General features: G+C 32.1%; 2 protein-coding genes across 3 annotated transcripts in view; one reads left to right on the top strand and one right to left on the bottom strand.

Annotated features, from left to right (window-relative positions):
- Npc1a (Niemann-Pick type C-1a) overlaps nt 1-2,258 on the top strand; it is a 103,189-nt gene extending 100,931 nt beyond the window's left edge. Inside the window, exon 22 of the mRNA XM_068761834.1 lies at nt 561-2,258. Within this exon, the coding sequence (XP_068617935.1) occupies nt 561-682 (122 nt within the window). The 3' untranslated portion in view covers nt 683-2,258. The remainder of the gene's footprint in view (nt 1-560) is intronic.
- A 5,106-nt stretch (nt 2,259-7,364) lies between these two features.
- Scp1 (Sarcoplasmic calcium-binding protein 1) lies at nt 7,365-20,137 on the bottom strand. Of its 2 annotated transcripts, none has more exons than XM_068761803.1 (4): nt 20,007-20,137; nt 14,805-14,971; nt 11,331-11,564; nt 7,365-7,712 (listed from the first exon to the last, which is right to left on the bottom strand). In XM_068761803.1, exons 1-4 carry the CDS (start codon nt 20,065-20,067, stop codon nt 7,590-7,592), a joined length of 585 nt encoding a protein of 194 aa, XP_068617904.1. In that variant the 5' UTR covers nt 20,068-20,137; the 3' UTR covers nt 7,365-7,589. The 2 variants fall into 2 exon arrangements, with proteins under 2 accessions (XP_068617904.1, XP_068617903.1); XM_068761802.1 differs by having other exon boundaries at nt 14,793-14,971.
- Between the last annotated feature and the right edge of the window lie 3,345 nt (nt 20,138-23,482).

Genomic DNA, 23,482 nt, shown 5'->3' on the forward strand with positions numbered 1-23,482 from the left:
TACAAAATTTTATCGCAATAGCATGTCGTCATGATTTGAGATGGTACACCTTATTAGTCCAATAATCACATTGGACACGATGCACTAATACTGGACACAATAACATATACACATCCTTTACCAACATACAGAAACATACCTAGTTCTGTAAACCGCCTCTGGAAATAATGGCCTAACACTGCTACTAAAATCTCTATCCCGTTTATTAGGTAACGCGCAGCGAAATGAAGGTAGTGTCGGATGTCACATTCTGGCAGTCGGCAGTGTTCATTATCCTTTTTCCTCGACCCCTCCCCGCCGCGGCTTTTTAAGCGCGGTACAGCGGTTTCGGTAGCACTATAGTTTCAGCTCGAAGTGACGGTAACAATATAGAACCTCCACCCACACGGTTGATAGACCTGGATGCTGTCAGTTTTGGACCGGTTTTATTGGTAATTTTTGAGGGAGGCCTAAGTCCAGCTGTGGACATACCACATCTGAAACTATATACCGTCATTAAACTTTGTGTGATGTGAATGTAGGAGTTGATAAGATGGTGAGTGTAATGCGACTGTTGGCAGGCATAACCCGGCGGAGGGGACGCTGGCGCCTGTCGGGACGCGGTCACACCTACGGCAGTCTAGACACGACGCCAGAGCCCCAGCCCTCCGGCAGCGCGGAGCCCCTCACCAACGAGATGTAACTCCGGTGCTCTCGCGGTTCGCAATCGCTAACCAATAACAATTACGTGTAGATAAATAATTATCGATAACATTTCAAGAGACGCCGCCATTTTGACAATCTACACATAACACGCTTGTTTCAATTATTGGCCTTTACAAATTATAAACTTATTATACCAAAAAGTTTCAAATGAAACATAACCTTAAAAGAAATGATATGTGCTACTGGTACTGGCTGGATCTTTTCAGTATACCCACGAACTCACTACTTTTTAAAATAAAAATAAAAACTTATTATTCAAAAGTGTGTGTAAATGCCTACTTAAATAAAGATATTTTGAATTTGAGAATTTCTGACAGACGATGACATTATTGCAAAAATGGCGGCGTCTGTTATACAATTATTACAGCCCGAAACGGGAATTTACCGGATATAGGGATGTCATGCAAGCTATATTCGAATTTTAAAATAAAAAAAGTATATTGTCTATAATGTTATAAAATATGTAACTTCGTTTATATAGAAATTTATAGTTTAATAATAGTATTAAAATTAAAGGTAATATTGAATTAAAAAAAACACTAAGTGTTATAAAATATTCAATAAATATGTTATATTTAGTAACACGATGATTTCGTGACGTAGAATATATTAATGCAGTATATAAGTTTTAAGCAATTGCGAATCGCGACATCTAGTGAAATGTGAATGGACTAGACTATGGTGCATAGTGATATTAAAGTCAAGTTTATATGCTCTGTGATCACAACGATCAGCTGGAAGAAAATTATTGAAATTGTGCAAAGAAAAGCATTGCCTATGGAACTAATCAGGTACGTCGTTATCTAGAATCGTTTCAAATATCTATCTAATGGTTAAATTATAAATCATATTCTAATATTACATTTATTCTAAGTATAAATAATGTGTTTGCTAGATAAGCAGTTTCATTAAAATTTTCGGCGCTATTTCATGTCTTCCGGATGTAAAAATAGTCACGAAATTCAAATTAGAGGTTTTGATGTTATTTTAATTTCTTATTATGTGAGGACTTATATACAATTGGATGTTTATCTATGCTTGTGGCTAAAAAAATATGGAATCGGCTTTAGTCAGTTACATAACAATAGAACCTGAGGATAACAATAGGAACTCTTTTCGGAGTCCATATGTGCAAAAATTAGTGTAATTTGGGGTCTAAACAGTGATCCACTAAGGCTCCGGCCCCTCATCGACGGTCACCCATGACTTAATCGCGTTGCAAACGAGATATTGTCTCGCGATTCAATTGCCTTCATTCTCTCCCCGTGGTGAAGCAGTAGCGCGTTGCAAATGCGACTAACATGCATTTATGCATTACTACAGAAAGTCGCCGTAGACGCGAATCCTCATTTGTACTTCGAGAATTTTTTTAATACAAAAGCCTTTTCCATATTACGCCAACGCGTAAACTATAGGTAAATACCCATCTAGATACTTTACCTCCACTTAATATACTTTAAGTATTATTAATGTTGCCATTTTAAAGTCTCGAAGTATTTTAGGAAATTAATGACATACGATATTTTGATACATATAAATACTCTGAAGAAATATTATACGCTGAAATAAATTTTCATTAATAGCAATGAAAAGATTTTTATTTTAAATTTATTGCTTTTAGGGAGTTATCGTATCTTGATGGCAATTTTAATATAAATGTTTTTTTTATTCGTAAACTAGGAAAATCAATAAGTTAATCTATGAGGTAATTAATGATAAAAATAGTTTTAATGTATGAAATTATCTTGATCAATAACAAATGTATGAATTATTCGTGATATTACCGAAGCGTCGTTAAAATATCATTGCTGTGAAACTGTTTGAAAGTATTATACCTTGATGTTACTATTAATAAAAATATAATAATGTCTACTGTAGTTATATAGTCTATTGTATTTAGAATTTCGATAAAAAGTATTGATTTAAAAATTCATAATTTTCAAAAAAAAATTCTAATGTTTTATGACATAGTCCTATTTGACATTAAATTTTCATTTTTACTTACGGTCAAATGTTCGCGGCCTCAACTTAATACTGCCGATCGACTTTAAATGGACCAAAGTTTATTTCAATAATTACAATTATTTAATTAACTTATGAAATATAAATCATAGTCATTGTAAATGTTAGTAAACTTAAATAAAAAAGCTTAAGGCTTTCAAAGCTTGCTTTGGCATTTGTGCGTTTGTGAGAAGTGATAACAAAACAAAAATTTACCAAAAAAAAAAAGTTTTGAAAATTTTGTATATTTTTTGTTTTAATATTATACGATAAACAAATTAAATTCCCAAATTATTATGTTTACGACGTAACATATTGTCCGCGTTAATATTGTCCGCTTGCCTAGCTACGCCCCGTAACCAATCAAATAACGTTCCAAATTCAAAATTAACACAGCATTTGAAAACATACAATGGAACGCAATAGTTGTGTACAAAGATTTATATAAGCCAGAGGACAATTATGACTACATTATTAACGCGAACGACTTATAGGTACGACTATGTAATTTTGCACTGGCAATAATGTTAATATGATTTTAAATTAGTAATGCTGTATATTTTGTTAATAATTGGAACAGTATAAAAATGTTTGATGTGTGTATTACGATTCTTCAGAGTGGCAATTTACTGTGTAGTGCAAATCAGCTTTTACAAGTAAATTGATTAGAAAAAATGAAAAACAATTTTCTCAATTTTGAAATATACATTTATAGCTTTGTGTCGTAGGAAATTTTGTATGCATTTGATATCCGATTAGCCTTAAACGGAATCTATTTTTAGATAATATACTGTATATACTCCACGTTTTATATTGAACGTTTAGACTATATTGTAGTGATTACTGTAATACATTTTACATGTCTATTGTAACGTGGAATATAAATATCAAATTAAGAATGTCACACAATAAGATCTTTAGATCGGTGTACACCGTGTAAGAAATTATTGGAGTCTACCACAGATACGGCGGCGATCTTTGGCGGTTAACATGCTTATATATATAATTAAATTTTCTTACGAAAAATTCTCATAGAAGGTGAATGGTTAGTATGTAAGAAATTTTATAATCTGTCTATACACTTTTGTCTTGCATTTGTAACATAAGTTCGTGTTTACACAAAACGATATTAGAAATCATCTCAAATGTATGTAAACAGCTTTATATGAATCTACTATATTACCGGATTTATTATAAAACTAGTAAATACATATACGCGACTCCATAAAATATTTTGTGTGGGAAGGTAACAGGTGTACTATTAGTGAATTTTCAACAACATTTAGACAAAGATCATAGACGAACAAAATAATAATTGTCTGTAAACAAAATATGATATAAAATATATTTCAAATATGTGTACTGAGAAAGAAAAACTGAGCAGTGGTAGTCCAGTAATAGACCGAGCTTGAAATCGTAGCTTGCGGGTTCGTTTCTATGCTATCTTGTATAATGCACACACTGCATTAATATTTTGGATTGCCACTGCTCAAAAAATTACCAGAAGATGGGTAGCAGCGTCTGTTGCATACCATTATACCACACTGCGATCGCCAACCCTCCAAGCGTAATGATTATGATATATCCCCCATAGACAGCTTTTGCGGAAGCCTGTTTTTTGTATCGGGGGGAAAAATTTTTGAATGGACACATTATACCTTGCCCTCTGCGAGAAGGACATGTGGTGGTGGTAGGTTCCTACTAACTAAAACCTCCTCGGTGGTCGTCTTCGATACCTTTACCTCACTGCTATATCAAAGCACATCCCGGAGAGAAGCCGTGTCTCTCCGGGCATCCTCGCTGTACCGCAGTAATACAAGACCACATTGTTTATCCCCCCATAAATATATTTAAGGGAGGCCTATGTCTTGCAGCGAGTGTCTATAGGTTGATGATTAAAGAAATAATCAATCAATAAATCTTTGGAAATTATGTCTATAATATTGTAAACACGGCTTAGATATATCTCAAAATCCAAATCTTTTGAGATGCTTGTTCGAAAAGCATTGTGACCATTGAACACACTACTTTTGTTCTACAGCTATCAATTATCAGTGTATATATTATTGTCTCTCATCACCTAAAAATGTGTCGTCAGTGTGCACATGCCCTTATAGTTTCTATATGAAACGTGTAACAAATTCTCGAACTAAAAAACTTAACTGTACATACTTCCGCCGCTCCGATGTTTTATATTATTGTAATTTGTATATTTGCTGTTTACTCTGTATATAAAGCGAAAATTGATCTTTTAATAAATTCTGTGTAATAGTGTTTTTAATAAATGACATAAACAGAAATTTATTTTTGTTTTATTTACCTTTTCATATTTATAAGTAAGAATATATTACTTTTTAATTAATTATCTCTCCCATATTTTAATAACAAAATTATAAAGACGCATTTATTATCTGTCAACGATTCATAAGATAATCAAACCTCAGAAGTAATCGACATGCTCTCATAATTGCAACAATAAGTGACATTGGCAATAATGACAGCTGTCAAAACTATTGTCAACTGTCAAATTCATTTATTGGTTTTATTTAAGCGAAGGGATATCTTTAAGTAGAGATTAACCTTTATTAGTAATTAAGCTTTCATCTAAGTAGGTAGGTTTGTAGAAGAATTGCTCGTAAGAATTGATCATGGGTGGAGTACTTCATTCGTGCGACCGACAGCTGTTGGGTTCACAAGTAAATAGACGATGCGTCGGTATGCCCTCTATTAGGTGAACGAACAGACGGTATAGTCGATCCTGTTGGAGTTTCACCCCACCGATGATCGTGATGATCTATACCTTGATTGATCATTGTCTATACTTTGATCTGGGCTAAATCAGTTAACATGATGAAAATAAAAGACATTCTGTCTACTTTGTATGACTTGTAAACTATGATATATACGATAACTTATTCACGAGGTAATCCATATTACTTCTGTATTATAGCACCATACTAAATCATAATTGACTTATGTGCGTGAAAATGGATCTCCTTTGGTGGGACCACGAAAATCACTGCTGAATTCTTATCTCGTTAGTTAAGTACCATTATACTTTAATTACTTTGGTGACAAAATCCATCTAATATTTGTCTGGAAGAAATAGCCGTCTGCGAAACGACTGCCGTTTGCATTTTATCTTTTGTCTATTTTTTATGGTTTCATTTTTTCCCTCTTGTGTGACGTGGTGAAGTGAAAGGTTTCCATAGGCGACTTGTTGGCTCGTTCTGGAGAAGTTTGCCAACGCGGTGTTACTCTTGGTAAATTGTCTGTCAATAGGACGATTGTTTTCACTTCGCTTAAAGTGTGGTACATGATGTACAAAATCAAAAATTTTGCAATATACACCTATCCCACGATTTACACGGTTTTCCAAATAAGTTTTATTTTGTTTTAATAACCGATTTTATTACCATCTCTCATAATGTAAATATTTCTGCTTCAAACATCGAATCGGCACAAATAACTTCGAGTGATGAAAGTGAATTCGAACCTTCGATTCCGAAAAAAAGAATGAGAGTAATTTCTTTTTTGTTCTTCTGCATAATATATTGTAATTAAATAAAACAGTTTTTCCGCAACATATTAAATATTTTAACTTGTCAATGTATTTTCTTTTATTTCTGTGTACGCCTAAAATTATTCAAAAAATCACAACTGTTAAATAGCAAAATCATGCATTTTCTGCAAGTTTTTCGATTTAAACGGTTTTGACTTGAAAATTTTTAATTTTCGATTTACACGTTTTTCTCAGGATCTACCGTGTAAATTGGGGGATAGGTGTATTGTTATTCAAGAACATATATTAGTTGCGAAATATAAAAATTGTTTATATGTTAATGACGAATATAGATATCACGCTCTATTTTCACCCGCGATGTTGCGGTGGTTATTTCTGTCCGTATTTCTTAGTATCAATACGTTAATTTTAGTATCCTACAGATCTAGAACCGTCAAGTATTCTAACCTATCATTGTGTGTTAATAAATTATTGTCGAACAAAAACTCATATGAATAAACAGACAAATATAGAATACAAATTAATTAAAAATGAAAAAGCTAACCCAACATGATAAAAATTTTAACCATTCAGTAATTTAGTAAACAAAAGATAAATGGCAAATATAGCGTTTACTTTTATTAAAATTATTTCTACACCCTTCTGAATAATTCAAACAATTTTATTTATTATTAATTAAACTTCTTTATAATATATTATTAATATATAACAGTATGCAAACAGAAAAAAATGTTTATTCTATTATTAATTAGAATTAGAAATAAACATGTAACACTCACTGTATGTAGGTAACTTGACTTTAAAAATTGATAATTGTAGAATAAATACATATGTCCATACATTTTTTATTAAATCATTATCCTAAAATAATAATTTTACCTGATTTAGATTACCTTTTTGTTAATTATTCATTTTTGACGGTAGGCGAAAATTTGTTAGTCTTGTTGGTGGGGATAATGACTCCCGGCTGCACAGTTGTTATTGAACCACCGTAGCGTTCGGATCTCGGGCGTTGTTTCGCTGTTAGTTGAATGTTAGAACATTATCCGAAAATGTGTTCCATTGAAAGTTTGTTGAAATAAAAATTAAATAAAAAATACTTATAATTTATTTGTAATTAAGACAATCGCATCGCTTCAGTCAACATACCTTGCGCTATATTACGGAAGACGTTTACGTCTGATTGAAAATCTCATTTTCAAATTTAATAATAATTTTTAATTTAAAAATAGATAACTTTTCGAAATATGCGAAATACGTTTCGATTTCAAAACAAGTGCACGTCATAACAAAGTGTAGGTAAATAATTCGTCCATTGATATAAGAATACTTTCGAAGAAACTGTCGTACACACACGCACTTATAGTTCTAGTGGTCCGAACAGGTGTTTCGCTGGACAGTCCTCGCTCTGGTCACCCAGGAATTGAGCGAACAGCTCCTGGTATCGTGAGAGAGTTAAACCGCCTCTTCTCCTGTCGTCATCCTGAAAATTAAAACCAATTTTTTAAACTTGCAGAGTCTTAAACTAAACGTTAATGAATGATTTAAATAATAATGAAAGCTACTAATATTTAATACCAAATTAATTTTTACTAAAATCATTTAAGGCAATATAGTTTATTATGACAATATAGTATACTTAATATTATTGATGAAAAGATTACTTATTTAATTTACCAGTACGTCAGCAAAAATGTTTATGGATGCTATTTTGAAACCATTTCCAGAGTATTCAAAAGATGTCCAAAACGTATCAAGATTATATTCATCATCATCTGTTATTCCTATGTCCCCAAGATAAGGCAGAGGGCGTCCACAGTACGTCGCCATCCCGAGCGGTCTTGAACTTCGCGCTTTACTTCGCTCTCTGTTATTTCAACTGCCATCACTTCTGAAGTTATCATCCGCCGGCAGGTTTACTTTAGGCGGCCACGTCCTCGCTTTCCTTGAGGATTCCATTCTAGGGCACACCTCGATATGTGATCAGAGTGCCTTTTGAACGTGTGGCCTATCCAGTTCTATATACTTAAGCAACACAATCGACTAATACGATATCTAGTAATGATTAATTTATATTTAGGCATGGAATTTTTTATTTCATTGATATCACTTCATTCGGCATAAATTAATACAAAATAATCGTTAAAAAGTCGTTAATATTACGTAGATATAATCTCAAAATGAGAATTTGTGTAAAAAAAACCTCGACGTCCCCGGCTGGACGCGCGCCAGGTGAGAACGTTCGTTTACAACTTTTCGTTCGATTGCATAATTTTATTGGACTGTACGCGACTAAACACGTAGAAAGAAAGCAAAAAGTTATTTTTTTTTATTGTTGGAATAGCTAAGAATGACTACCAGCAAAATATTATGTGCTCATGGACTACAGCGGGTTCGGCAACAACATAAAGTCATAATAACTGGACCGTGGAAGACCTGGATACAATGCTCCATAATCTCGTAAAGCATCAAAACAAGCAGGCATTAAAATGAATATGGACAAGAAAAATGACACTTCATTCAGCGTCATTGAAAATAGATGTATAAGCTTTAACAAAATTCTGACCTATAAGCTATGCATAATACGGTCAAAATAACCGCAATGTCTGAAGACGAAGATCAATGTGTGTTGCCAGTGTTGACATACAGATCCAACATAATCGATTCAAAATAATCGCTTTAAAAATGTTACGTCAATTATTTTTTATATCGAAATGCGATAGAGTAAATAATAAATGATTTAAATATGCCGCAATTCGAATTTTGAAAAGGCGTTGTATTACTTTATTATTATAATGTTATTTATTATTTCTGTTACTATTGATTTTTAAATAGGTTATACCTTACAATATGGACAGAAAATGATATACTCGTATATACTTCTTCAAAGCTTTTGCACCTACCAACCAACCAACCTGGTACATGAAATGTATACAGTATAAAGATAAGATGCATTCCATTTATTTCATGTTTAAAGATAGTTAACAGACTAATTACAAATTGTAAATTTAATCGCAAGTTTAGATAAAAAAAAGGAAATAAATTTGCTAATATTATGCATCCACAGATAAAAATCATTTATTCATAAAAAAAATTGTGTTTTTCTGATAATTATTTTAGGAACAATGGTCTATTATTGGAAATAGTGTTTGCCAATTGAAGGCGAAGTCAGGAGATCAAAATGGAAATTGATTTATAATGTTTACGTCGGTATTCAAACTCAATTTGATTTAGTTTTATTAAAATAACAAACAGGTTTCTAGAAGAAGGCAAAGTCCTTTGCATACCATAATACCACATCGCGATCGCCAACCCACCTGCCAAGCGTGGCGATTATAGTATATCCCATCATAAATATCTTTGAGGATATGTTTTTCAGATTTAGAGATGACAAATTTGTGTTTTCCTTCACAAAATTAGATTTCAACGATCTATTCGTGTATGCATTACATATCGTGTTCTGTGAACGCATCTTAATTGCATGTATAAAATGAAATTACTTATTAAACGGTCCAGTTGACCCGTCGTAAATCTTTATGACGTCGTCTGCCAAATTATTCGAGAATATACCTTAGCGAGTGTCTGGGATACTTAAAATCTCTTTACATTTTCATTTGGTTTTTTTTTATATTTTTTATATTGACAGTTTGTATTGCTATGAGTTCTACATGTTTTTTTTTTCGACAGTCTATTGTTACGCTTCATTTTACTATTACTTACTTTGTAAAATTGTAATTAAATTACCACCATCATTTGCATTTATTTAATCCGTTTATACAGTCCACACGATCGCCAACAATATCAGAGACCAGTGTTACTTTTTTTACAGTATGGTGTATAAAAAACGCACTTATCAACTTAAAAATTGATTTGACTTTGTATATCATGACACTTGAAAAAATGTCAACTCTCATGGAGAGGTAGTTTAATCTTCAAGCGACGAAAGATATGTTTAAACAGTATACCTCAGGAAAGTTTTCGTATTTTCAAACTATGAAGTAATGCTAATGTTTATACGTTTCAGAAATTCCTAGTTATTTCGTAAGGTTTTGAATTATTTTCAAATTGAGACTATTTATTTTGTGCGTTCTTTGATCACAACATAAAAATATTTTTTAATGTTTTATTATTAACTCGTGAAGTTAATTTTAGTATTTTATGAGTTTTCTTTTATAGGGAGCACATATATTATGTCTGTATGAGATCTCCTACCAAAGATATGTATGAGTGATATAACATAATTGCCAGGCTTGGCTGACGAGCAGGCGATCGCAACGTGGTATTACGTTACGCGTAGGAGACTGCTACATATCCTTTAGAAATTCGTTTATGACCAATAGTAATGCTATATAATTAATGCACAAAGTGTGAATTATATGAGATTGTACCCCCAAAATCGAACTTAAGAAGTCTAAGTCCTCTAAAGCTAGGCTACCACTGCTCGTGTATATTTCCACAGGACAAAACTGTTTTGAGCGTATACTGTTGTAAAATATTATAAATTTTACGTTTAAACTATTTCTTATTATTTTGCGTTGAAATACGACGTTCTATATTTATTCTAAAGCAATAATTGAAGAGTATTAATAAAAAAAAAACAATTAAATCTATGTAACTTAAAACGAATAGAAATTTCTGCTTTAAGTGCCTTAAACCAGCTGTCCTCGGCCTGCTTCGTGTTGCCTTTTGTGGGTGAAATTCCAAAAAATACATTCTTGAAATTTTTTTACATGCTAGAAAAAATATTCTAGCCAAACTTAAAAAAAAATACTTGTATTGTTTAAAGAACGCCCTTTGCGGAATGGATGGGGATAAGGTTTTGATACGGACACCATGGGCCGGCACGATTGCCGGTAAAGCCAGGGTTGCCAGTAAAATAAACGTAAGATGTCCACCCATAAAATAACATCGATGACTGTGGATGCAGGTCGCTTCGGGTTAGATCTATCGTGAAATTCTGGACAAGTCCTATATCCAACAGTAATTATCTTACGGCTTAGATGATAATAGTGAAGTAAGTTATATATTTATTTGGTATCGACTGTCCAATGAATTCGTTCATACAATGAATGTAAGCAAATTAAAATATAAACAAACTTACATTTAACAAGGAATAGAAGGCTTCGTCGATAATTTTGATGTCCTCCAACACCATTCTCTGTACGCAGTCGTACCTATATTCCTCTAACGCTAAAACCCCATCACTGTTCAGGTCTATTAACCTGAAATTTGATTCAATAAATGCCTTCATCGCTTGCGGGAAGTCCTCGTACCGTCGTCCGACGCAACAATTCATGACTGCCTGTTTGAATTCATCCACCGTTATTATACCGTCCTAAAAAAAATAAACTAATTCTCAAATCAAGATGGCTGACAATTGACAGATGCAAATTGGCGGGAAGCGTGCGCATAGCGGCAGCGTGTTTATGTTAAGCACTACGTACATAAGCAATATATTTATTTTTTATGCTATGTTATTAATACAATACAAAATTATTGAGTTTACACGAATATTACTCGAGAAATAAAACCAATTTTTAACGGTATATATCATGGATATTTACTTTTAACTTTTTTTTTCTGACGTTTTAAGGGCTTGAGAACTCTCAATCGTCGGACACTGTGGTAAGATTTCCATATGAGACAGTTGCAACATTTATTTTAATTAATACACCTTTCTTCTAGAGATGCATTAACTTGAGAACGATTTTACCTTCCATGCATCTTTTTTATGTTTAATTTTCCTGGTGTTGAAGATTCTAATGGAAAAATCAAGAAAATCGCGTAGAAACTTTGCGGCGTGGGAAAGCGTAGATGGACTGACGACGTAGTTTTGCGGGAAAATGTTAGATGCGAGCAGCGCAGAACCGGTCATCGTGGCGATCTTTGAGGGAGGCCTTTGCCTTGCAGTGGGCGTCCATCGGTTGAAAAGGAGAAGAAGAATTAATTTCACGCTTTTGACAGTTCCTAAGACAAGACACCGGCTGCCGGATTAGCTAGCATATGTATACAAGAGAAAAAAACTCCACAAGTATCAATGACATCCGTTAAAAATTGGTTTTATTAAAAAAAATACTAACAAAATTTTCTTGTTTTGATTTTGTTCTTGTTGCTACCCTGGTATAGTCTGTCTGTTCAATAGACATTTTGCGCCTATTGAATATATGAAAATATATAAAAATATGTAATATATAAAAATATGTAATATATAAAAATATAGAAATATCATACGCGACTTTTCCTTTGAACCTCTTCTACTCCATTGCCAAGATAAGTCAGTTGGCAGACCGTATTCGCCTTGTCTTTGACGGCGGTCATTTTGACAGCTGGGTGGGATTAACTTTAATTTTCTGTTGTATCACTTCGTTACAGATTAAATAATTAAATATAATGACAAGAATACAGATATTCTATCCATTTCTCATTGTGTGACTATTGGCCAGTATAATCTTTTTTTGGTCTGGATTCAGGCAAATTATTATACTATTGCCATTTACAGATTCCGCGAGCATAGCGTAAATTTAGTCCACAAATCTATGCTCTAGGACTCCCTCGAGTACCTCGAGCCATTGCATAACATGCAATGTTAACAGACTTCCAGACTGTAGAGCTTATAGATGCTTTAGGCGGCCATTCCATATTGACCAGACATTCAGTACGTGGTCAGCATTCGGACTTAAAGACGCCCGGGAGGGTTGAACTTCGACCGTGTCGGTTGCTATTGCTTATCTAACATTTTACCGCTTTGAAAATAAACTGAGAAAAACAGAATTCTTCTATCTAAAATGTTCAATGGTCGTCTCCCTTCTTTACGTTAAACTTCCCCCAAAGCGAGGATGGCTTTTGTTTGGTAGCAAATGCTTTGTGAGCTATTTATGCTTTTGTCGTCGCTTCGACCGAAGAGTGTGTCATAGATCACCAAGACCTTTGAATGTCCCCAGAGGAATTGTTTTGTAATGTAACAGCATTTACAATTAAAGAGTTTGGTCTAATCTATACCCACCATAAAACACATCGATATACAACGCATGCGTTACATGCAGATACGGCGCGTTCTGAAGGGCAACAAGTTTTTGTGTGTTCATTTATTTTGTGTGTTTCTGTATATTTGTATTTTGTTTTTGTGTGTATCGCTGCTGTGTACGGTATGTGTAAGAAATAGTATACGTAATTACTAACACTTAAGTTTTTCATCCTAAAATGAACAGTTGATTAATTTAAAAAGTGAAAATTCTAGAACGTGTGCTGTTTTAAAATTAACCAGATATGGACTTAATTGTTTAAGGGACAGCTGTGAGCGCCAAGACAAGCCCCCTTCTTCCTTTCGATTACCAGACCAATTTGGACACGTGTTTCGCGTGTATAATATTGTTTTGTATGGCCACGTATTACAGTACATTTGTGATAATAAAAAAGGTCGAACAATATCTATGTTGTTTGTTATTCCGTATTTGCTATAGAAAGATTCTAGTGCGAAATGGAACTGGAATACATGGTAAGAAGTGACACTATCGCCCCCCTAAAGGGAGACAGAGCTCGCCATCGTATCTTAAGATATGAGTTACAAAATTTTAAAGAAGGTGATTAATAAGAAAAAGTCAATAATAAGTTTGTAAAGCGAAACGCTAAAAATATGATTAAAAACAAAAATAAAAAAATAGAAATAAATATAGGAAATAATTGTAACCAACTGAGATATCAAAGATTTTGATGAAGAAAGAGAGGCGACGTGTATAAGGAATGTGAATGAAAGAAAGAGAATGTAAGAAACTGTAAAGTTTGAAACGTGATAAAATGATAGATATTGTAAAGGACTATAGAAGAGAATGTAAATAAAAATAATGATGAAGAAATTATTTGGGAAATACTTCCCTGTCCCAATAATAAAATTAGGGGGAACTAGAACCAGAAAAGAGGGCCGTTTAAAAACAAAAAAATATATATTATCTATGTTCATTGTCATCTTCGTTATATATTAATTTGAGTACAACCGTGAAAAGACTACAAAATTATAATTAACTAGGTTTAATTAGTTTTTTGGGTTTATTTGCTAACTTTCAATTAATTAAACTATACATTAATCGTTTTTTAATTATCCTATTAGTTTTTTTATTTACGTTTATTTATTTTACTTTTAACTAGAAACTAAATGTAGCAGACTGAAAGAGAGATCGCAGTGTTCCTTCTTAAATACAGAATGATCCGGACAGAGTGTGAAAAGGGAAAATTATATTAAATTACATCAGGAAATTTCAATTTTCATTAATTTATATAAAATAGGGGAATTATTGATATGTATACTTTGGTTGTATGTGATTGACGTTTTATTTGTGTAATTGTAACGCCTAACCTTCACTGTGTGTTATTGTAACAAAAATTTTATGATGGACGTCTACGACATACGTACAGAAAAACTTCTGATTTATAATAGATGGTTAAAAATTTTTGTAATTTGTATTATTGTTTTTATAATAAAATAATATGCATTTACAAAAGCTTGTATCCCTTCAGTGTGCAGAGCTTTGCGAACAGCGCAGTACAATGTAGTGACTTGATAACCGACATAGTCTGGCACCTTGTCGAAGTCCGCCAGCTGAGCTATCTCCTCCCACAGACTGAGCATGATGTGCTGGTACTTCTGGAGCCGGGAGGAACTGCACTCGCCGCGACCCTCCAGCACGCACGAGCGCAGCGCGAGGCAGTGGAAGTCATGCGCATCCAAGTATCCGTTGCAGTCGATGTCTGTTAAAGAAACAAAACGTTAATGTACAACGGCTTTATATATATATATATATATATATATATATATATATATATATATGTTATTGTACATATATAACACGCCGAAGGAATAATCTACCAGTTAACAGTTTGGACGGTGCAAAGATAAACTGATGAAGGTAGGTGAAATAGGTAAATATGATAAAAGTAAAATCAAAATGAGCAGGAAAAAAGCATCGAAGGTAAAAACACCTAATATTAAAATCCTAATGACTACTGCTAGCTATAATTATATGTAAATATAATATAATACGTATCATCTACGTAACATCTAACTATCTTTTTTTTCGTCAGCTTGTCTTGATTCCTGATCCTCCAAATATCATGTAGGAGCATGTTCCAGAGAAGAATAGATTGTATTGCGAAGGAGATAGTGAAGTCAGCATGATAGCAGGGACATTGAGTATATATTGCTCGAGGGGCGAAGTGTTTTTTGGACGTACTGGAAACGGAGAGTAAAGAGAAAAATGTAGTTAGTGCACGTAATGAACGGCGCTATCACGGCAGCCATTTTAGATAAGAACAGTAAGAAGATGTATGGTCGAATTTGCGGAGATTGAAAATAAATCGAATGTTATAAACAGAAAGCTGTCCTGTTAATTGACTAGATCTACAATCAGAAGAATGGCACATATCACCATAGCCAATTACAGGAGGAATGAGCAATTACACAAGCACTGCATAAGTTTTGGAAAGGGAGAAAGTTTTTAAGACGATATAAAGTACGCAGATAGCCAGAAACGTTCAAGTGAGGAATATGAAGGCTGATAAATAATGGTAGTATACCAAATAAAATATATCAAAGAACGTTTGTCCGCGGTTATATTGTTTCCAGTGTACATTACCGGGTAATGCTGTTGATGCTTGAACACTTTTTAAAAAAGTTTACATCCTAAGTATAATATTTTTAAACAAACTCTGCTATATAAGCTTTCGGAACTTAGATGGCACATCACCACGTGCCGCGGTATAATGAAAAGTGGAAGGCAAACGATCTGTTGTACGTTCTCCAACGAGATGGACAGATTTCAATCAAAACAGACTAAAAACTCAGTAAGTTAATGCTCATACTCCAAAAAACATCAAGCTACACGACATAGTATTAACACGACGTATTTTATTTTAACTTTATGTTGCAAGGAGGTTAATTATGTAAAATTAAAAAAACCTCACTTTTCTTATATAATTTACTCACTGGAGATGTAGTTTTTCATAGAAATCTATTGTGATATTGAATTTGAAGAAAATATGATACTCGTTTAGATTTAATGTTGATAAATATGCTTAATAAATGAGAGGAAACCAATATGTGAATGACCCTAAAAATTAGAATTTACTAGGTATACTGATCTATATTATATGTGTAATTTAATCTGTTCCAGGTTTGGAGAGAAATCGTAGAGTGCCCAAATGAAACATAACCTCAAAATTGATAACCACACTAACACACCGATTAAACACTGCCCGACCTTTTTGTCTCGTAGTGAAATTCTACATGGGATACCATTTTGTTGTGATCACAACGAAAGGGTTTTATAAGACTAATATTAGTTAAAACCCTGATAAAATGGCAGTTTATGATACATTTTGTCAAAACTATGAAAACGCTTTAATATACTAGCACAGTTTTAAAGAAGTCGGCTTAGTGCTTCGAACTCTTAAGGTAGAGCAGGAGCTGTCAAACTGTCATCATGAAGACGCATGCAGAAGTAGCACGTGCATTACTATGGGTCTAAAACCTTAGCTTAATATCAAACGTACATCTCGAAACACATAAAATGAATTGGTTTGACATCGACTATATTAATATTATAATTTCACGGTGCAAGTATCAAAAATCGATTTACGAATTACGATTCCTGTAATAATGTAACAACACTAAAATGTAACCAGTACGAGTAACAATTAAAAAAAAAACAGCGGTCATATTGCCAGAAGTCAATATCAAAGAAACGACACGGGTCAAGTCCGATCTAATCCTGGCACCGTCGGCCGTCACTGGCATTGTAGCCACGCCTCCATTGAACCGTTTCGCAACCGACGCGTTTGGCCGGCTGAGACGAGAAACAATACCCAGTAATACTTCATTAATCCCTCTGCCAAAATATACACGGATTAATTAAATTGTAACACAAATATGATCAGAATACGATTTACGGAGAACTATTGTCATCATCATATCATCACCTTGTCAGCTGATAGATGCCGACTGCAACGCATGTGTCTACCCCAAAGATCGCCGACAGCTCTTCGCTGCCCACATCCAAAGACTTTTGATTACTTTAACTATGTTATCGATCCACAACAATTTAAAAAATAAGCGCATCATATCATATCATAGATATGATATATTATTTTGGCATTTACAACGACGTTTGGGGTGACAGAGGGACAAAAGGCAATTATACTAGATTTATTAACATATTACTTTATGTTAACATTAGATTATGTTCACATTTCATAAAAAAACTTGGTAATTTTTTAGCAAAAAAAATATAACAATATAATATATAATTTTTACATAAATTTACTAAGAGACTTTATAAAATTTCACATCTTATATTTTTCTAGAGTGTTATACAGCTGTAAAAAGTTTCCTAGATGATGATGAAGGCCGGGTTTCCTTTTGCAAGTATCGCAAAACTAACTTAACTACTAATAAAGAAAGAGGTAGTTCTAGGGGGGTGGGACTCCTGATTCGATGGTTGATCTTACTTCGTCAGTGACCAAAGTGCACCGTAAAATGTGTTTAGAGTCTGTTGAAAAAAGATTTTCGTTCTTGACTTTACTTAAAACAAATACAATGCATAATATCATAAAACTACCAACAATGGGAACTACGTACTGCAGTGCCAGTTTTTTATATTTTTCTATTTTTTCACGACCGACCGCTACTGCTCACAAATCGCAACCATCATCATTTTAGTGATTGAACATCTGCTGATAAACATAGGTCTCCTTGTACTTCCTATAGCACCGGTCGCAATACCGGGTAGAATTTGGAGATAGCATATAACATATAAAGAAAATTAAATGAATAAATATATATATACATTTATATTATTTACGCCAATTCATCCAGATTGGACAACTAGCAACATTGAACTAACTGATCTAGAACTGGATAGTAATGGTAAAAGAGGTGATGCATTCTTTTATACGATCATTTATTTAATAAGCTGGTGTAGTGTCAAAATGTCAACTCCAAAAGTTTTACATGACAGATAATAATCTGACAACAAAGACTTGCTAATGATGTTATGTCTTAATAATGACATGTGTCGGGGAATACGAAATTGTAAAACAAAGTTCCAAAAACTGTTAATGATTAAGGTGACATGTGACTGTTATTGTTGTGCTTGTTTAGAAATTAAATGACTTTACTGATTTCATTCATTTTTTATATATATACCTTAAAATTTTTAATAAGTTTGTAATAGAAAAAATAATTACAAAATTGCGCAGATTATGTAAAACTATTAAATAAATTTAGTGTTCCACACTTCCCAATTGACTTCGCGCGTTTGACAGTTCAGACAATGAAAAATTATTTTGTCGCTTAACAATTCCATCAATGAACATTTATCGGTTACAAAATCAATTTATTTATTTAACACTTAATCAATAAATGAAGTGATCACTATAAAACATATAACATTAATTAATTTTTTTAATTGGAACGTAACAAACTATTGACTTCTGGCAGTACAAACAGATAGGAGTTTTTAAAAATGACCGCCATTTATTTTTAATAAAAAAATGCATATTCTTGTTAAAAATTTACAGATCAAGAACAAAAATAAATCCACCTATTCCGATCACTGGTGACGTCACATATGCATAATCTACCACGCAATCCTACACATATTTATAGCATCGTATTCCATCACATGACAAGCATTAAACTAGTTAAAAGTAAAGAAGTATATACACGCTAATGTTTTGTATACTTCAACGTTATAATGTATAATACCTACACAAAATCAACAGAAAGAATAAAACAAATTTATAACCACAAATAAAATGCAATTTTCTCAGACGTCAGTCAGCTGATGTCTTACGTGAATCTATAAGATATTTCGGAAGTTAGAATATATTTACTTTGATATGCGCTTTATTGTACTAAAATTTTGATAATTGCATAAAGTTTAGATAATATTTAAACAATAAAATATGGATAACCAATTAACAGTACCCTTTTGATCGTCAAAATAGAAAAAAAAAGTTTTTATTTTTTTTATTTTACTAACACTACGTTGTATTAATGTCAAATGATACCAGAGATACCTATGTTGTAATTCATTTGTAAATGTATGTTTATTTGTTATATATTGGATGTTTCGTGATGTAAAATTATTAAAAGCTTTTGGGTATTGAATTATGTTTATATCTATTGCTGATAATCAAAAGCGATTTAATAAATCAAAATTTATTAGTTGGATTAGGTATGTGCAAAATAGAAAATCAACATCAGTCCTTCAAAATCAAAGAATATTTAAAGCTAATAGATGTATATTACAAATTCTTTAGTAATTTTATTTTACTTTGATAAAACAAGAATATTTTTAATAATGAAAATAGAGATTTAGTAAAATATTAAAAATCTATATTTAATTTATAATCAAACATACTTTATATCTCAAGCAAATTAATTAAAACGAAGGATTTTGCATCACAAAATTATATGTAAAATTAAATCCTAATTTTTTTAAAAATTATAACGATTTTAAATACAGGTTGTTATAATTTTGTGAATTTATTTATTATTGTTTTAGTTTAAATTTGACTAGAATAACCTATAAAAAAGAGTACGTGATAAATGTAATTTTAATGCAGTAAATTTAGAAAAAAAATGTTTATGAATTACTTAGTTAATAATAGTTTGGTATTTAATTAAATATGAACACATAGATTTCATTAATATTTCTTTTTCGTTTTTAAATTGTTCGCGAGGCCCTTATATGACAATTGAATAATACAAGTGAAAACAGCTTACCGTACAAATATCGTACCACAAACGCCACTCTGTTATCCCACGAAGAAGCCATTCCGTTCATTGATTAGAAATACCAAACGACTGATATGATTTTAGATTATTTTAACTCGCGTTTGGCCGGCGTACGCGGCGCTGCTCGCACGGGAACTGCCTGCAGCGGTCTCAAAATATCTATTGTGCATCTTTTTAGTTTATCGAGATTTTATAACAAGTCTCGATATATGATTTTATGTTTATTTAAAAATTAGTAAATGGCACTATACAGTGATATCCTTAATTATATATATTTATTAGTCCCACACGAATTTCTTTGATATTGTATTCAAAAAACTTTTCTTAAACCATCTGTCCATACCAACATAGATCTAAATTCTCCAAAACTCACATTATGCAGATTGTATAATGAACTCAACGCTAAGTCGCCTGGTCCTGACATCTTTGACCTGATATGCATATTCCGAAAAGAAACTATAACAGATTTACTAGATAAAATTGGAAAAAAATTGTTTTATTTTGTAATGTATAATTTAGGTATTCTTATAATTATTAGTAGGGCTTACAATACCGAACCAAAATCTTAATACCGGTATTTGGTATTTGAAATACCGGGATACCGGTATAATTAATAAAAAATTTACTAGTTATATTTTTACTTACCTCGGTTGCTATATTGACTTGTCAACAAATAATATATGAAATCCAATATTAAATTCTATGTTACATTTTACCTATAATAGGCTCGTATAAAATATATATAGAAAGTATTTATGAAATTCTTCAAAAACATAAACAATCAATTGTTTATTTTTTACTTATAAACACTACAGCTGATTTGAAAAATGAAACAATCTAATTAAAATAATTAAATAATTTTCGTATAACATACTTTATGTATTTGTATAAACTAGATCTATTCATAGGACCGTAGACGTAAAACATAAACAATCGTTTCGTATTGTCGGCACCGCCGCTTTCGATGGTGCCATACTCGGCTCATCGGCTCGGTGTATGTAATAAATGTGCCTGAAAAACTTTTTAATACAATCAAATTCTTTGTATATCTTAAAAAAATTCTTGTAATTAATTAATATTATTTTAAGTTGGATTTATATTGTGCAAAAATCAATTTTTATCAACTTATGTAATAACGAAATAGCGGTATTTTTACATAAATATCGGTTTTGAGTACCGGACAAAAATCGTCCGGTATACGGGATCCCGGTATTGTCAGCCCTAATTATTAGATTATAACCTACTTTTCTTGAATATTTGCTGTCGTATATCATAAATAATATTATTGTTGTACACGTTAAATGAGCAGGTGTATCAGCCTTTTTTATTTTTATAAAGTTTAATTGTTTAATTATAATGCACCTACATCTGTACTTTTCTAAATAAATACATAAAAATAGACTGTGATTGGTGCACAAAAAGGTATAGCTTAACTGTCAAATCTCGCTATTTGCATATTACAATGAAAGTCATTAAAATTAATTAGGATTTATTTTGGCCCACAAGACATGTTACAACAAAACTAGAATAGTATTTGTCTAGAAAAGATATTTGGACATAAATAATGTGAATGCATGAAATGCTAAAGTAATATTTAACCTTATTTTTTTAGTTTTTCTGCTTTGTGTGTATATCATAAATATTCTTTAAAAAAATGGCTGATAAAAACAAAACCTATAATTTATTTTAAATTTCATGATATCCATAAAATAGTCAAGCATTAAAACATAATGTAAATCATTGATGTAGCTTAAAGAATTGCTCGTCTGCATGACAGTGGACGTCTTTCGGCAAACATGACGATAATTTGTATATAAAAATGTGACGTTATACCGTTTTATATTAAAAAAAAAATTATCGATACTTTTATCTTCTCATCACTAGTTAGCCCGCTCAGCTCCGATTTCGATACGAAATAAAACAATACTGGGAGAAGCATTCGCGAGTCGCGTCGCACTACAACACCTAGGATAAATATATCTCTTCCACAACATAATTTTTTGAGTCGACGGAATTAATGTCATTGCCATAAATTAAGAGCATATTAACTAAATTACTCGATATACTCACGATAAAAAATGAATATGTTTTTACTTTATTACAATAAGTGGTTTTCTATTTCGTTTACGATAAATGTATAGTTATTTATGAATATGATAATAATACGTAATATGGTTGTATTGATCATTGGGAAAAAGTAAGTGTGATATATATTTGAGTAAATTGACCTTATCTCTTAGACCGGCATTTGAATTAACACGTCAGAAACATTTTCCGTATTAATTATAATTATTTGTGATTAAATAGGATTAATATTTCTTAGCGTGTTTACCCTATACATATTTGAAATTTTTTTGAAGAAAATGACATTTGCATAAATTGGTAATGTAATGAAGCTGTAAAAATAATAAATAAAAATAGATCAAAACTGCCTTAGGTCCTCGTTCAATAATACGTTCTTTAACATATTAAAAAAAACTAATAAATATAAAAGTCTAATTAACCTTACCTATTCTACACTTGTTTAATTTTTAATGTTCAGATATTTTAATTTAATTATAAATAATTCTTGTAACCATTCATGCTATACATTGATGCTAAAAGAAACAATACAGCTGTAGTAGTGGTTCTACGGATTTTAAAATAACGTCTTTCGCAACAATGTATCTGCATTAATAACTTTGATAAAAGTGGGTTAATTTCCATTATAAATAAAATACATCCGCCCTGTGATTTGACTTACTTTGAAACGACATAAGCCGAAAAGCCAGCGGTGTTCATCTTTTAAAATAAGTAGGTGATGTTTAAATTGTTGTCTGAGTATGGGCCATTGCCCATTATGTCATGTAAGTAGATAATACTACTCGCATGACTTTTACCAAATTCTATCTACTTCGTTAATCATCATTAATAATGGGTCTAATAATATTGACAACACTGTTTTTCATTTGAGCTTAAAACAAACATTAATTTTAACTTCAAACAATCATATATTATTCATTTCATTGAATTGATACTGATTTTTTTTTAAATTCTATAGCAATCTACAAAATGACACAGACGCTAAAAAAGCATTACATATAAAAACAAGAAATGTGTAGACGGAAGAAAAAGCGCGTCCCCAATAATAATAGGGTTCAAGAACTTAAAGAAATACGCGGTAAATTCCAGTCAAGAGTTGCGCATCTGCGCATGTAATAGCATTGGCAACATCTTAACGGAAAGACAAGATATCACAGATAGATGAAAAGAACATTTTCTAAAATTACTTCAACCTGTTCGCCAAGAAGAACTACTTTGTGATGTACCAATTAACTATAATGTCGAGGAGGAACTACCAGAGCTAACTCTAATGGAGGTTCAAGCACGCATAAAACACTTGAATACTATATATAATATATCACCTGCTTTAGATACCGTTACCTCCGAACCACTAAAGGCTGGGGGCCGTGATTTTGAAGTGC

This window comes from Battus philenor, unplaced genomic scaffold (genome assembly GCF_028537555.1).
Source record: "Battus philenor isolate CCGP_79_NKW_IND1 unplaced genomic scaffold, ilBatPhil1.0.hap1 SCAF_15, whole genome shotgun sequence".
In the NCBI taxonomy this organism is placed as follows: Eukaryota; Metazoa; Arthropoda; class Insecta; order Lepidoptera; family Papilionidae; genus Battus; species Battus philenor.